Below are 14,517 nucleotides of genomic sequence, written 5' to 3' on the forward strand. Positions count from 1 at the left end.
GGTGAAAGATTCTTGGCCGATGATGGGCAAGTACCGCCCTCTGCTGCGACCTCTGTTATAAGAATGAGTGCTGGTGTACTGAAAATTCTGGAGAGATGTTTGCATGGTATCTCCAAAGCAGCCCAGAGATGGACAGTTTAAGGCTCCAGTGAAAAGATGCCAACTGCTTGAAGAGTTCAGCTGGGAACTGGAAACCACATTGGACCGGGGGGGAGGCTGCTCAGACTCGTTGAGGCAGCAGTGAGGTAAAGAGGGAGAAGCTGGGGCCTCCAACCTTCAGCTCACCCTCTCCCCACCGCATCAGAAGAATTGTCTGAGAGTTTAAAGGGGTGAAAAACTTCCCCAAAGTGCCTGAAGTTGCTAAGAGAAGATCTCTTGGGTGAGCTAAGCCTTGGCCAGCAGGTATAGCTAACATAAGAACGGCCATACTGGGTCAGACCAAAGGTCCATTTATCCCAGTAAACCTGTCTTCAAATAGTGGCCAATGCCAGGTGCCCCAGAGGAAATGAATAGAACAGGTAATCATCAAGTGATCCATCCCATGCCGCCCATTCCCAGCTTCTGGCAAACAGAGGCTAGGAACACCATCACTGCCCACCCTGGCTAATAGACATCGATGGACCTATCCTCCATGAATTTATCTAGTTTTTTTTTGAACCCCGTTATAGTCTTGGCCTTCACAACATCCTCTGGCAAGGAGTTCCACAGGTTGACTGTGCGTTGTGTGAAGAAATACTTCCTTTTGTTTGTTTTAAACCTGCTGTCTATTAATTTCATTGGGCGACCCCTAGTTCGTGATCTGTTTGTGTGGAATTGCTGAAGAATTGTCCTGAACAAAGTTTTTGCTTTTTGTTTTATGGCTCAACTCCTGTTTTAGTTTCCCCTCTGTGAGCCTCTGACATAGCCCATAGCCTTTTCTGTCAGAGTTAAGAGCAAGTGTATCCTGTTTCTCCACTCCTGGGCAGCGTTTGTTTGGTATGCTAAGGACCAACGAGGTATGTACGTGGGGGAGAGGTCTAACGTGACACCCTTTTGAATGTGCTGTTATCAGATCAGAGAAAGTAGCAGAGCAACCAACCCTCCGAGAACTTGACTACACAAACTACAGGTGAATTCGGTGCTAGCGTGTCTCGTGTTCGCTCTTCCCTTGGAAAGTGAAACACCAAATTCCCTGGTAAAGGCTGACTAGGACGTGCGGGAACTGGCTTTGACACATCCCCTTCAATGAGTGAGCTCAGTTGCCAAAGGAGCCCAGTTCCACCGGGGGCCACCACCAGCCCCCAAATGCCACTCGGCTCCCAAGAACTGCTGACAGCTCTAAATCATCCGTAAGAACCGATTTCCTCAGGCAATTCACACTGGTCAGGTCGCAAGCTGATCTGAATTCCCAGAGAGAGATGCCAGCGTTTCAGGTAGGATTAGCTCTGCATCCCGTCTCCTTCTCAATGGCCGTTCCCAGCAAGGGAACAGTGGAGCCTAGGCCGAAGGGTAAAGAGAGAACTCTCCCCGTCCCCTCCCCAACACCTGTAAGTGCAGGCCAGGACCCTGGGCACCGGAAGACGACCCCTCATCTCTTCTGTCAGCAGTGAACCGAGCCCTTCCCTACAGCCTGGAGACCGTCCTAGGGCTGCAGAACTGGAGCTGGGGGAGCAACCAAAACGGGCCAAACTTGCGTGGTGGTGTGACCCCGTGCGCCAGGGTGCGAGGCCGCTCACTCAGATTGGCTGCCCCGTCACGGCGTCGTGACCTGATGCACAGGATGGTGGTGCTGCTCGGATTTGGCCTGGCTGCCCCTCCGGCGTGTCAGCGGGGAAAGGGGCCGCCATTAGGCCACCCAGCTCCGGACTGGGGCCGGGGGGAGGGGCCCTCTCTCGTTGCTCCCTTGCCAAGTTCAGGTTCTCAAAAGTGGGGGGCAGTGGCCCCTTGTCACCCCCATCTCCGGCCCCTGCTAAGACCGTCTGGGCTGCAGGTGGAGGGTTGAGCCTAATTGCAGCCCTGTTAGGAGCTCAGACGAAGGGCCTGGCACCCAGCCTGGCACCTCGTTTCCTGCTCTGACATCGATATGGCAGCGAGAGCCGACCCGCTTCTAATTTGTTGATCTGGCCAAGTGGCAAGGGAAAACCACGACCGCAAGCAGCTGCCAGGTTTGTCCCAGCTGGCAGGAAGGCTGGATTTCCCCCATTGCCAGTGATCTGGGGTGACTGATGAACCCCCGTTTGCTCTGCAGAGGAGGTGATGCAGCGGGTGCTGGGGTGGAGGCCGAAAGACCCGTCTATGGTTGGCGATTCTAATAGTCATGTCTCATTAGTGCTACATTGTGACTGAAAATAATCTTGACTCATGGACCTCTCCAGGGCTCCACTGAAATGAGGTGGGTTTGCGTGTGAAATGACGACCGCTGAACAAAGTGGAAGTGGTTGGCTGCGACTGACATCACGCGACTGTCTGTGCCTGCTGCTGACTGTTTCCTTCCAGTTGTGTAGTAATTGGCCCTTATTAGGAACGATAGTCCTCATCGTCACTCCCCCATGGGCCTGTGTATCCCACCTGGGGTAAGTGACCAACCCCAGAAACGCTGAACTTTAGCTTCAACGCTGTCTTGGGAGTTTTCTCTAGTGCCTGTCATCTACCAATCTGAGCCTTCCCAAGGGTGATCAAGGGGATGTCTGTACTGCAGGGATAAAGCAAGTTATCTACACTCAAGTTAGCTAGCCCAGCTTGGGTGGGAATGGCCACATTGCAAAATAGCCCTCTGGTGCTGGAGCCACACTCGTGGAGGGCTAAGGCTTCTGGGGGCAGGCACGTCATATGGTCCATAGCATTGCAGTGAGCTGAACCGCTCTGAGTTGTTTCCCAGTGAATTGGGCAGCCAAGTTCTCCCGCTTCCTGGGGGCACAGGGGAAAACATGGGATGGCATTGGAGAGCTAGCGGTGCTCGAACGGCACTAGCCGCGTCCACGCTGCAGAGAGCTTGGGTTAGCACAGGGGAGGGACCGGGGGACAGCCTCCCCGGCCAGGAGCTCAGGAGCCAGGCAGGATGGTCCCGCAGGCTGGATGTGGCCCCCAGGCCTTAGCTTGCCCACCTCTGCTCCAGACAGTGCACCTCTTGTGTGGCTAACGTCACCTGCTTTAGAACTCGTGCCCTGTAACGCCGGCTACAAACCGCTGCAGTGTTCAGAAATGTCCTGATGTAGGGTCCAACCTGCACCGTAAGGTGAAGAAGAGAGTTCCAGTTTATGAACCACACAGCAACGCAGTGCATGAACATTACTCCTTTCCCTAGAGAACAATTACTGAACCCGCCGGGCACCTCAGCTCTGGCATTGCAAAGGGAGTGAGAAAAAAATTCAGTGCAACTATTTCTCAGAAACTGAAGGAAAAATAAGATCTTTTCCCGATCAGGTTAGTAGAGGATTGTGTAGCTATAACCGAAAGCTGTCATCCATGCCACCAACTTACTAAATATAGTATATGTAGCTGCAACAGGTGACCACAAACAGTACTAAGTGGGTTGGGATTAGGAGGGGGAAGTCTTCCCTGCTGCTGCCTGACAACACCCAGTGGTGGCACTAAAAAGCTGAACACAGCTTTCTTTAGCTAGACCCCATCTACAGCAACGCACAAAGGCACTGTGAGAGGTAATGGCAGATTTATGGGGCCTTTGAGTTCACAATTGTGGCTGGGGACTGACTGATGCATTAAAGATCTGAACGTTCTTTGCCCAGAGCTGTATTGTTCAACTAGAAATTAATGATCTTAGCTGCAGCCTACTAAAATTCTGCACATAAGCTGTAATTTACTAGCCGAGTTTAACCACGCATCCCTCTCCTTGGTCTCCCTGGTGGAGTCTGTAGAGCTTAGGAGAGTAATCAAATACCTGCAGCACCAGCTTTCAGAGCATTGTTCTTGTGGTGCTTTCCATGGGGAAAGTAAATCTGGATACGTGATATTAAAAATATCCCAACTTTTATTTCAAGCTCCAGTTCAAACACACACCGTGACTGTTCCGCATTAAGGACTGTGTACGGATAAGCACCTTTGAAACTTTGAATAGGTTTGAGTTTCAGTCTCGCTTTCTAAACAGTGGCGACCATGCCCTGTTTGTTTTCTCCTGCGTGTGCTGCGTTAACACAATTGTCACTTATAAAATATATATATATATATATGTATGTATTTGGGAGAGTCTCGCCTTGGGTTTGTGTTTTACTGCGACATTGGATATGTGGGCACAGGCCAGTCTGACACATGCAAGCTGCTCGGGTTTTTAAAGCCTGCTGCATTTCAATGATCTGACCCTATGATTGGGAGAAATCCTGGCCAGTTAGTCTTATGGGAAGACTTCTAATCGCTGGGCAAGACTTGGACTTATTCCAGGAATCCCGTGGGTTGTTATCTGTCTGTGCAACCCTTGCATCCAGAGCCTGGGTGACTGAATTTAAACCTCCCAGCTATTTTGAGGGTGTTTCCTGTTGGTAGTAATGTACCTCTGAAATCTTAGCCCGGGCTAACGTTCACATGACTGGGAAGAAAAATTCCTGAAAGGTGAATACATATTTTTCAATGTTTGGCCATTCTGTGCTCCCTCCAGTCACCCTGCCTGCCCCTTTCATTCCCGTTCCCCACTGTATTCCCCTTCCCACCTACTGGCCAGCAAGGATCTTGCTGTTGGAAGGGCTGTAATATGGCTTTGTTTAAAGTGGGTTTCAGAACCAAGCTGGGAGCGAGGGTCCACAGTTCTTGCCATCTAGGCTCACCCCAGTAAACTCAGGGCTCTCTGGCTCCTTCTGGTGGATGGACCATCTAGGCTGCAGCAGCCCCAGAAACCTCCACCTGCTCACAGAGCTGGGCCTTTCAGCTCTAGCAATAAAGGTTCGTGCTCCTAGATCCGAAGATAACGAGATCAGTGCCCACTGCTGACAACCCACCCAGCAGCATCATGGTCCATGTGGGAGCTATTTTAGAGACAAGAATAGGGATGCTGGTGGAGTGGGGAAGGTGTGAGGTTGGGGAAAGGAGAATGGATGGATTTACCTTGGGATATACATGTGTGTTCTTCCTGTGGTTTGACAGCCGCATTGTGACACTTTCCCCATCTCTCCCTTTCTCTTTCATGTACGTTTTGGTGGTGTTACTTCACATGGAGGGACTAATAATCTGAGGGTGGCCAGAGTCTGTGTTACAGGGGCCCCAGTCACAGCAGAGGGACCAGTGAGAGAGACTTGCAACTTCACAGGGTAATCGTTAGGCAAATTGGCTCTCCACAGCCATTCAGAGTGCAGCAGTTTTGCATAACCGGAGTCAGCTGTGTGTCCATTAGTAACTGCCCTGCACCCCTGTGCTCTGATGGGCAGAACCAGTTGCATTTCAGCGTCGTGCGCTGCCATCTGCATCGAGCAAGGTGGGGACCCAGTTTGTGGCTCTTGAAGGGTAACTGTCTGTATGGTGTAAGTGAAGCTGTTTCAAGGCCTGAAAGATGAATGGTACCTACTGCTGCCCTCTGCTACGCTATGTCTTGTCTGTGGAGCACACAGACAGTACTGATTCGAATAGGCTGGAGCTCACCTCTGCTCTTCTCCTTAAGAACTCACAGCCTGCCGGGCGGGGGATGTTTTCAGTTCTCTTGCTTTCAGCCAGCCAGATTCCATCTTCTGCCCCAGGGACAGAAATAGAACTAAATATAGGGGGGTGGGGGGCGCGGTGGGTGTATACCTGTGTTTTGATAAAGGACGTATATTTGCATGGGGATGGTTAAAACTGGAAGGTCTCATCCAAGCTCCTGAGTTTCATCTGTCACCTCTGTAATTCATTTGGGTGGCCCCTGGCTCGTGTATTATGATGTAGGTCGGAGGTTCTCAAACCGTGGGTTGGGACCCCAAAGTGGCTTGCCAGGGCTGGTGTTAGACTTGCTGGAGCCCAAGGCCGAAGCCCAAGCCCCACCGCCCGGGGCTGAAGCCGCCCTGGGCACCAGGGCTCAGGTCCCAGGCCCTCCGCCAGGGCTTTGACTTTGGCCCCCCCTCCACGCCCGGGGTGGTTCAGCTTAGGCTTTGGCTTTGGACCCCTGACCTGCGGCAGCAGGGCTTGGGTGGGCTCAGGCTTCAGTCCCCCGGTCCTGGGCTTGTGTAGTAATTTTTGTTGTCAGAAGGGGGTCACGGTGCAATGAAATTTGAGAACCCCTGATGCAGGTGAATAGGAGCTTTGCTACATCGCTCATTATCTTGGATACTTCTACCTTGTCTCCCTCCACCCCTGCCTGTAACCTAAACAGCCCCGATCTTCTCAACCTCTACATACACACATACACACCCCTCTCTCTTTTCATGCCTTGCATCGCTTTTCCTGCCCTTTGGCTGTGGCCCTTTTCTAACAAGGCTACATCCTTTGTGAGAGGAGATGAGCAAACTCACCATAGTATTCAAGGTGAGAGCAAGTCATTGACCTATCTAGTGGTGGTATCAGTATCATTCTGTATCCTTTCTTAACATAATCTAGCATCTCTTCTAGCGCTGTTGTGCTTAGAGCAGATGTTTTTACTGAGCTGTCCACAGTGCGGCTTTTAACCTGCATGGTTATATAGAATCCATCACGCTGGAAAGAACTATTCACACTCGTATTTACCTTGCACTTCTCTATTTAATCCGCAACTGATTTGTCTGGTCAGCCAAGACCCTCCTTACAGTCTTCTCCAATGCTGGCTAATTTAAATCATTTTTCTCCACTGTCTTGCTGCTCGTTCCCTTTTCTGAATAGTTTGTTCACGTATTAAAAGGTGGCCTAGTACAGAACCTTGGAGATGCCTTGTTGTCAGTTTCCTATGTTGAAAATTCATTGTTTATTCTAAAACTCAATCCAGCACAAAATTTAAGGATGCCTGTCTTTGTAAGCATGCGAGTAATGGGACTACTCATCTGATTAAAATTACCCATGTGCCTAAGTGTGCTGCTGGATCGGAGTCCAGCTCTGTTTTCTATTCCTTTACCACTTACTCGTCCATGCACCTTCCTTAAAAAAACAACCAAAATACAAATCAAATGTTGACGATACCAGGAAGTGGAATAACAATTTCATATTGCAACAGACGGCCTAAAAGATCCAGATGTGCCACATCTTAATACGCACATTAAGAATCTTGGTCTGAAGTCCTTTGATAAGGAAGCCCCTGATACCATGCAAAACAAAAACAAAAAATCGTTTCCAAATGATCCCCTCAAAAGTTGAGACAGTGAATTAGCAAAGAAAGGAGCGGGAGATTTCACTGTCATTGGTGGAGATTCTCAATGTCTTAGTCCCAAAAAGCTTCTAACATTTATATGAAAGGTTTTTCAGCAGCTCTAAGGTCTTACTTTGTGTATTTCCAAGCCATTATCTAAGGAGACTCTCTTCTTTCACTGTGGTACAATCAGAGGCTAGATACTATGTGAAGGGTGATGCAGAAATACCTGTGATGCATAGAAATTATTTTTTGCATACCAACATCTTCTCTAGTAGGTGGCTGTTTAAGCCCAGTTTATCTGTGACCCCAGCTGTCTCCAGAAATAACTAACCACTAGCCTCTTCCAGCCCTGGTTGTGGCCGCTTGGTCCCACTATTGTACAAGCTGGCTGATTCAAGGTGTTTTGTGTAAGACGTGTTCTTTGCCCCAAAGAACCAGAACTTTCATCCCATGAAAACTTTCATTCCCCCCCTGCCCCGCACCCCGCTTTTCCGTTCCAAGCTGCGGGACGGGGCGGTGAGCCGTCTAGGCTGCGTTACTAGTAGACCGCTCCCTTGTGTGTTCACAGCAACTGAAGCACTCCAACTTGGTCAACCTGCTGGAAGTCTTCAGGAGGAAACGGAAGCTCCACTTGGTCTTTGAATACTGTGACCACACAGTTCTCCATGAGCTGGACAAGTACCCGCGGGGGTGAGTAGTCGACCTCTGGGCTGTGGTGGGGCTTGGGGGAGACCGAGGGAGAACATAAGAACGGCCATACTGGGTCAGACCAAAGGTCCGTCAAACCCAGTACCCTGTTCTCTGACAGTGGCCTATGGCAGGTGCCCCAAAGGGAATGAACAGAACAGGTCATCATCAGGTTCCAGAGGTTGACCGTGCGTTGCATGAAAAAAATACTTTCTTGTGTTTGTTTTAAACCTGCTACCTATTAATTTCAGTTGGTGGCCCCTTGTTCTTGTGTTATGAGAAGCAGTAAATAACACTTCCTTATTTACTTTCTCCACACCAGTCATGAATTTATAGACCTCCCTTAGTTGTCTCATATCCCCCCTTAGTTGTCTCTTTTCCAAGCTGAAAAGTCCCAGTCTTATTAATCTCTCCTCATACAGAAGCCGTTCCATACCCCTAATAATTTTTGTTGCCCTTTTCTGAACCTTTTCCAATTCCAATATACCTTTTTTGAGATGGGGCGGCCACATCTGCACACAGTATTCAAGATGTGGGCGTACCATTGATTTATATAGAGGCAATATGATATTTTCTGTCTTAGAAAGGAAAGTTCGTGGGAGTCACTTACCGCCCCAGAGTGCTCTCGGGAGGGTCTCATTAATAACTGTCGGGGCGACGTGAAGGCTGCCCAGCACAGTGCACTTGACCCTCTCGGTTACTGTGGCTTAGCAATGCTGTCCGAAAGAATTGCCCAAAGAGCCTGGGAGTGGTGCTGCACAGAGCTGCTCACCAAGGAGATAATGTCGCTCAGCCTGAGCATTCAGAGTAATAGCTCGCCTGCTTGACAGGAGCAAACTGAAGCGGAGAGAAGGGCTTGAGAGACCTGAAATCCTAATGCTGCAAACAGCCCCCAGGCCCAGAGCCTGCAGCTTTCACTTGGGGCAGCAATAGTCGCCTTCCATGTCCACCTCCATGATTGCTTGTGATTAGCAATGAAATCAACTTGTGGGTGGCTCAAGAAGTGGCTGTTGGCTTCCTACCAGACAGGTGTCAATCAGCCACCCTGCAAAGCCTACCTTTCCGGCCGCCCGTCTGTATTATTTTGTGTGTCCCCCTTTAGGGGATAGGTGCCCAGGCGTGAGATGAACTTGGCCTGCAGCCACACTGTTTAGATGAGAAGAAATAATAACCCAGTCTGGCCTGGCTTGCCAGCCAGTCTGATGTGGAGTGAGCATCAGGCTGAAATTCTCTCTCCCACCCTCACTAAGGTGGATGCTCCGGGTCTGGGTTTGAGCTAAGGGGGAGGGCAGCCTGCCTGTTTGTGGTTGATGGAGAGTCTAGAGGGCTTTGCTGTCCGGGACTATATTCACTCTAGCTCCTGTGATAAACCCAGCATCCAATTCCTGTTTAGAGATTAAAATAATCTCAGGCCCAGGTGATTGCGCTCAACTTTACTTTCGCTGGGTCCAATAAAATCTCCCTCTAGCCTGTCCCGGCTGGGCTCTTATTGATTGCTTAGACAGGATTATGAGAACTCACAGTGGTTTTGCTATTGTCTCTTCTCCGGACCCCCCAGTTCTACTGAGCAGAGCACGTTGACTCGGGTCAATCTGTAGCCTGTAAGGCCAGTTACCCAACCCATGAGCAGTTATTAATAATGTGACGGGCATGATCGGTCGGGCAGAACTCATGGCTTTCTGCGGTCTGGCTTGCTTGCCGAACAAACAGAATCGGGCGTGGCTTTGGCAGAGAGTTACCCTGGCATGTACCATGCATGCGTCGCTGTGTTTATGTGCGTGCCCCCGAGAGCTCTCAGCGCTTCCCTTCTAGCAGCCATCTGCACAAAGCAGGAGCGGTGTGTACAGAGGAAAGTAAACATTCTCCTTTCTGGTGTCTGTCTGGTTTGTGACGTCATATAAACGATGCTCTACTGAAATGTATGACCGGGAGTTATTCCTGGTGATTTGGTGCTATGGAAATACTCAGCATAAGTTTATAAATCATTTTGCAGGCCTCACGTTAGATGAATGGTTGGGTAGGAAGCTAATTGATTGAGGGGTTGGCGGAACAAAAGCCGTTGTTCTCATGGGTGCGTGGCTTCAGCAGAATTGGACATGCTGGTGGGAGATAAGGTTTGTAAGCTAGGCAGCAGCTTCCCTAGCACGCTAGCTAGAGTCTGTGAACTTGGAGTCAGGAAAGGGGATGCATTGTCCCCATCAGGGAAGACCCTGATTTCACTGTCTCTTCCTTCCAGACAACTCCAGTTTGAACTAATAAGTTTATTGTAGGCTAAATAGATCGGATGCTTTATTTAGAATAATCTTGGTCTCTGTTACTCTGAACGGAGAGTTCTCCTGAGAACGGGGGCTGTGTTTGTACAGACCGTAGGTATGTGTTCGTACTGCACTTAGCATGATGGAGCCTGGAGCCTGACTGGAGCATCCATGTGCTCCGATAATCGAACCTGTTCTCCGTGCGTTCAGGGCCTAGCCAATGGAGCCCTGGTCTGTGATTGGGACCTATTCTGCAATACAAATAAATACCAGTACATAGATCCTCATTGGAGAAGGGCTAAGGGCTAGGAATATAATTAATGCCAGTCAACATGGCTTTATTGAAAATCGGTCTTGTCAAACCTGATTTCCTTCTTTGAGGAGATTACAGGTTTGGCTGATAAAAGTAAATACCTATATGTGATAGACTTGACTTAGGACCACACACTGTTCTGATTAAAAAATTAGCACTATCCAACATCAATAAAGCACAGGTTAAATGGATTAACATGTGCTTTGATATTGGATAGTGCTCATATTTTGAATAGATTAGGGGGCATGGATCAGCATTCACGTCACACTGCCCGTCAGTACCCGGGTCGGGCTGGGAAAGCTAATGAGCCAACCAGCGGACCCAGTTCAGTGATGAGTGGGGGAGGGATAGCTCAGTGGTTTGAGCATTGGCCTGCTAAACCCAGGGTCGTGAGTTCAATCCTTGAGGGGGCCATTTAGGGATCGGGGGCAAAAATTGGGGGTTGGTCCTGCTTTGAGCAGGGGGTTGGACTAGATGACCTCCTGAGGTCCCTTCCAACCCTGAGATTCGATTCTATTCTATGAATGCTGGTCACATGCGGCCTGAGACACATTGCGCATCCACTAAGAAGAATGGATTAAGGTGTATCTCAAAAAGTAGCTGTCAATAGTGAATTACCATCAAATGGCCTGTCCCTAGTGGGGTTCCACAAGGATTGGTTCTAGGCCTGACCCTGTTCAACATTTTCATCAATGCTCAGCAAGTAAATATAAAGTCACTGCTGATGGAAATTTGCAGGTGACACAAAGACTGGCAGAATAAGCAATGGCAGGGCAGTTACACAGAGTTGTCTGGATTGCTTGGTAAGCTGGGCTTTTTAATACAGCCAGATGCCAGGTTATACACCTAGGAACAAAGAATTCGGGCCCTGCCTACAAAGTGGGGAACTGTCGTGGAAAGCAATGACTCTGGAAGGGATTTTGGGAGCATAGCAGACGGGCAGCTCCTGGTGAGCTCCCTGCGTGGTGATGTGGCAAAAAGGGCTAATGTGATCCTTGGGTGTACAAACGGGAGTCGGGCAGGGGAGGGGACGTTACCTCTGCACGTGGCATCGGTGAGAGTGACACTAAAACACCGTGTCCTCGTTTTTGAAAGGATATTGAAAAATTGGAGAGGGTGCCGAGAAGAGCCACAGACGTTATTTGAAAGCGGGAGAAAATGCCTCGCAGTGACTGACTGCGAGCCCAGTCTGTTTAGTTTTCCAAAAGGAGATTGAGAGGTGACTTGATCAGAGAGTATCCGTACCTTCATGGGGAGAAAATCCCACGTACCAAAGGGCTCTTTATTCTAGCAGAGCAAGGCAGAACAGGAACCAGTGGCTGGACTTTAAATCCAGACAAATTCAAATTTGAAATAAGGCACAACTTTTTAACCATGAGGGTGATTAACCCCTGGAACAAGCTACCAAGGGAGGTGGTGGATTCTCCATCCCTTGGTGTCTTGAAGTCAAGACTTGATGCCTTTCTGGATGACCTGCATTAGCCAAACACAAGTGAGAGGTCTCAATACACAGGGTAACGGGGTGACATTTAAGGGCTGTGTGGTATCCAGGAGGTCAGACTAGATGATCTATTGGTCCCTTCTGCCCTTAAAGTCTCTGAATCATCCAGAACAATGTAATGCTTTTCAAAATAGCCAGCACTGAAATAAATGAGATGATCTGTCACTGCTGAGTTCCTTAGCGTTTGTTCACTTGAAAATACTTTTTATGGATGTTTCCAGGAATCTGAGCTGAAGCTTCAGTCCTCCAGAGCAGGAGTATAAAGGGAACGGTTATTTGTAATGGCGAAGGGTTTATGCGGAAGGAAACAAGAATTAAACAACAACATCTCTCACTTGAATGCCCCATTGCAGGCAGGGCTGGTGGAACTGCCTCTCGTTAAAGCTGCCTGGCATTCCGTATTCAAACCCTGTTTTTAGCTAATTATAACACTGCCAAATGTTAACCTGATGTCCGCTCGTACTGCAGTCGGAGGGCAGCACTCTGTCATGTCATTCTGAGCCCGTTTCCTGAGCACGACTCGAGCCCTGATACAGCAGCATTGGCAGGAGAGCCATAAAGGTGGCATGCAAAGGATTTGTGCAAAATTGGGGCTGTCCCCCCCTCTTTTCTGGCTTCTTTAGGATGGATGAAAAAGGCTTGAAACGCATAAAACGTTTGTGTTGGGCCTTTGAAACCTCAGGACTGTCAGCTCTGCCCTGCCTGGTGTGGCTGGGGGACCTCATGAATGTCTGGATGCGGACTGTCGGCCCCATAACTGTGTACGGACTGTCGGCCCCATAACTGTGGGGAGGCGGGTGCTGAATCTTTAACAAAAATGTCCCCTCTCTAAAATGTTCGTTTGCCATTGAAGTTAAAGAGATGGGAGAGAACAGAGCAAACCCTTCCTCTCTCCTTTGCTCAACGTTCACTCTCTTGGCATGGGTGACCTAGTGATCTGACAGTATCACAAGTCAGAGGTGGCCTCCGTGTTGTGATTTGTCTCTCTGTGTCCGGCACCGGCAGGGGAGAGCCACTGTAGACTGGCCGTTGGCATTGTTCGTAGGATGTCAGAAGAGTTAATGGTGCAGGACATGTGAATGATGAGACTAGCCACAGGACAGGAGGCGCCAGTAACCAGCCCGCATCAGTGTCTGGTTGCCAGGGGGCAGACGCGATGTCGGCTAGATGTGAATGGCACAAAAACCTTGGATCAGGCTCAGCTGGTATAAATCTTTGTGTCTTGTCACTGTAAACTGAAATCACAAGGCCCCTCAGCGCTCGTCTGAATCTGTTCAGCGCTTGGAATAGCGCTGGAAAGTACATAGTGCCCCTCAGGACAGACCTTGAATCTGTTATAGACTTAACAGCTGTATTTGTAACCTCATGTTATAAAAGAGGTTTACATGCCAAAAGGGGTCTCTGTAGAACTCCATAAAGAGTTTCTGTCTGCAGCATAGAAATGTGGGGAGAGTAGACTGGCAACAGATAGAAAAAGCTTCAGTTGTCAGTAACGTGGGTGGACTTTCCTCCGGGTTCCCATACTTATAGAGTGGCTAGGCTGAGCATTAAATCTGTATTTCTTGTAACTTGTCTCTATTACGTGAAGTCTGTAGTGTAAATGGTCCCAAAGTGTTGGGCTGGGGGAACTGTACTTCCTGACTGCTTTGGATGTAGATGGCATTAAATTTTGCTGGCATTTAAGTTTAAGTCCTTTCTCCTAATGTCATTTTAAAAATAAATTTTCTCTATGTGCTTTTTTAAAACAGGGTCCCAGAGCATCTCGTGAAGAGCATAACTTGGCAGACCCTCCAAGCTGTAAACTTTTGCCATAAACACAATGTAAGTCCCGTTTCAGAGTAGCAGCCGTGTTAGTCTGTATTCGCAAGAAGAAAAGGAGTACTGTGGCACCTTAGAGACTAACCAATTTATTTGAGCATGAGCTTTCGTGAGCTACAGCTCACTTCATGCATCCGATGAAGTGAGCTGTAGCTCACGAAAGCTCATGCTCAAATAAATTGGTTAGTCTCTAAGGTTCCACAAGTTCCTCCTTTTCTTTTTGCAAATGTAAGTCCCATAAACACTAGCACTGTATATCAGAGTGTTGCTTTGAAGCAGGTACAGATTCTGTTACAATCTCCCAGGTCTGGTATACTCTGTGCAGGGGAATCAACAAGATTTTTGTCATCTTTTTATAGATGTTGCCACAAGCTCCGGAATATTTTATTCATTATTTAGATCCCTGAGGTTCATTGTCAGAATGATTTTATGCTAATAACTTCAGGTGAGCTTCCCACCTAAACAATAGCTTGTAGCAGTGTGTCCTTCTGTGAGAACTGTCACCAATCGCAGCCACGTGCAGAGAACAGACCTGATATCTAGTCATTCAAGGCCTGATTCAGCACCTACTGGATTCAATGAAAGTCTTTCTATTGACTCTTGTGGGTGTTGGATCAGGCCCCTAATGAAAAGTTACAAAAGTTACACGTGCTAAGATCTGTGCTAAGGGACCAGCTAACCTCTGCTTTCGGGAGGTGGATTGTAGTGTTAGGCTGAATAAAAATTGTACAGG

The 14,517-nt window shown here is 48.7% G+C and overlaps 1 protein-coding gene across 1 annotated transcript in view; it reads left to right on the forward strand.

The window, feature by feature from the left end:
- CDKL1 (cyclin dependent kinase like 1) overlaps positions 1-14,517 on the forward strand; it is a 33,592-nt gene that overhangs the window by 5,634 nt on the left and 13,441 nt on the right. Inside the window, exons 2-3 of the mRNA XM_077819677.1 lie at positions 7,779-7,900; positions 13,715-13,787. Coding sequence (XP_077675803.1) covers positions 7,779-7,900; positions 13,715-13,787 — 195 coding nt within the window. The remainder of the gene's footprint in view (positions 1-7,778; positions 7,901-13,714; positions 13,788-14,517) is intronic.

This window comes from Eretmochelys imbricata, chromosome 6, assembly GCF_965152235.1.
Source record: "Eretmochelys imbricata isolate rEreImb1 chromosome 6, rEreImb1.hap1, whole genome shotgun sequence".
Taxonomy (NCBI): Eukaryota; Metazoa; Chordata; order Testudines; family Cheloniidae; genus Eretmochelys; species Eretmochelys imbricata.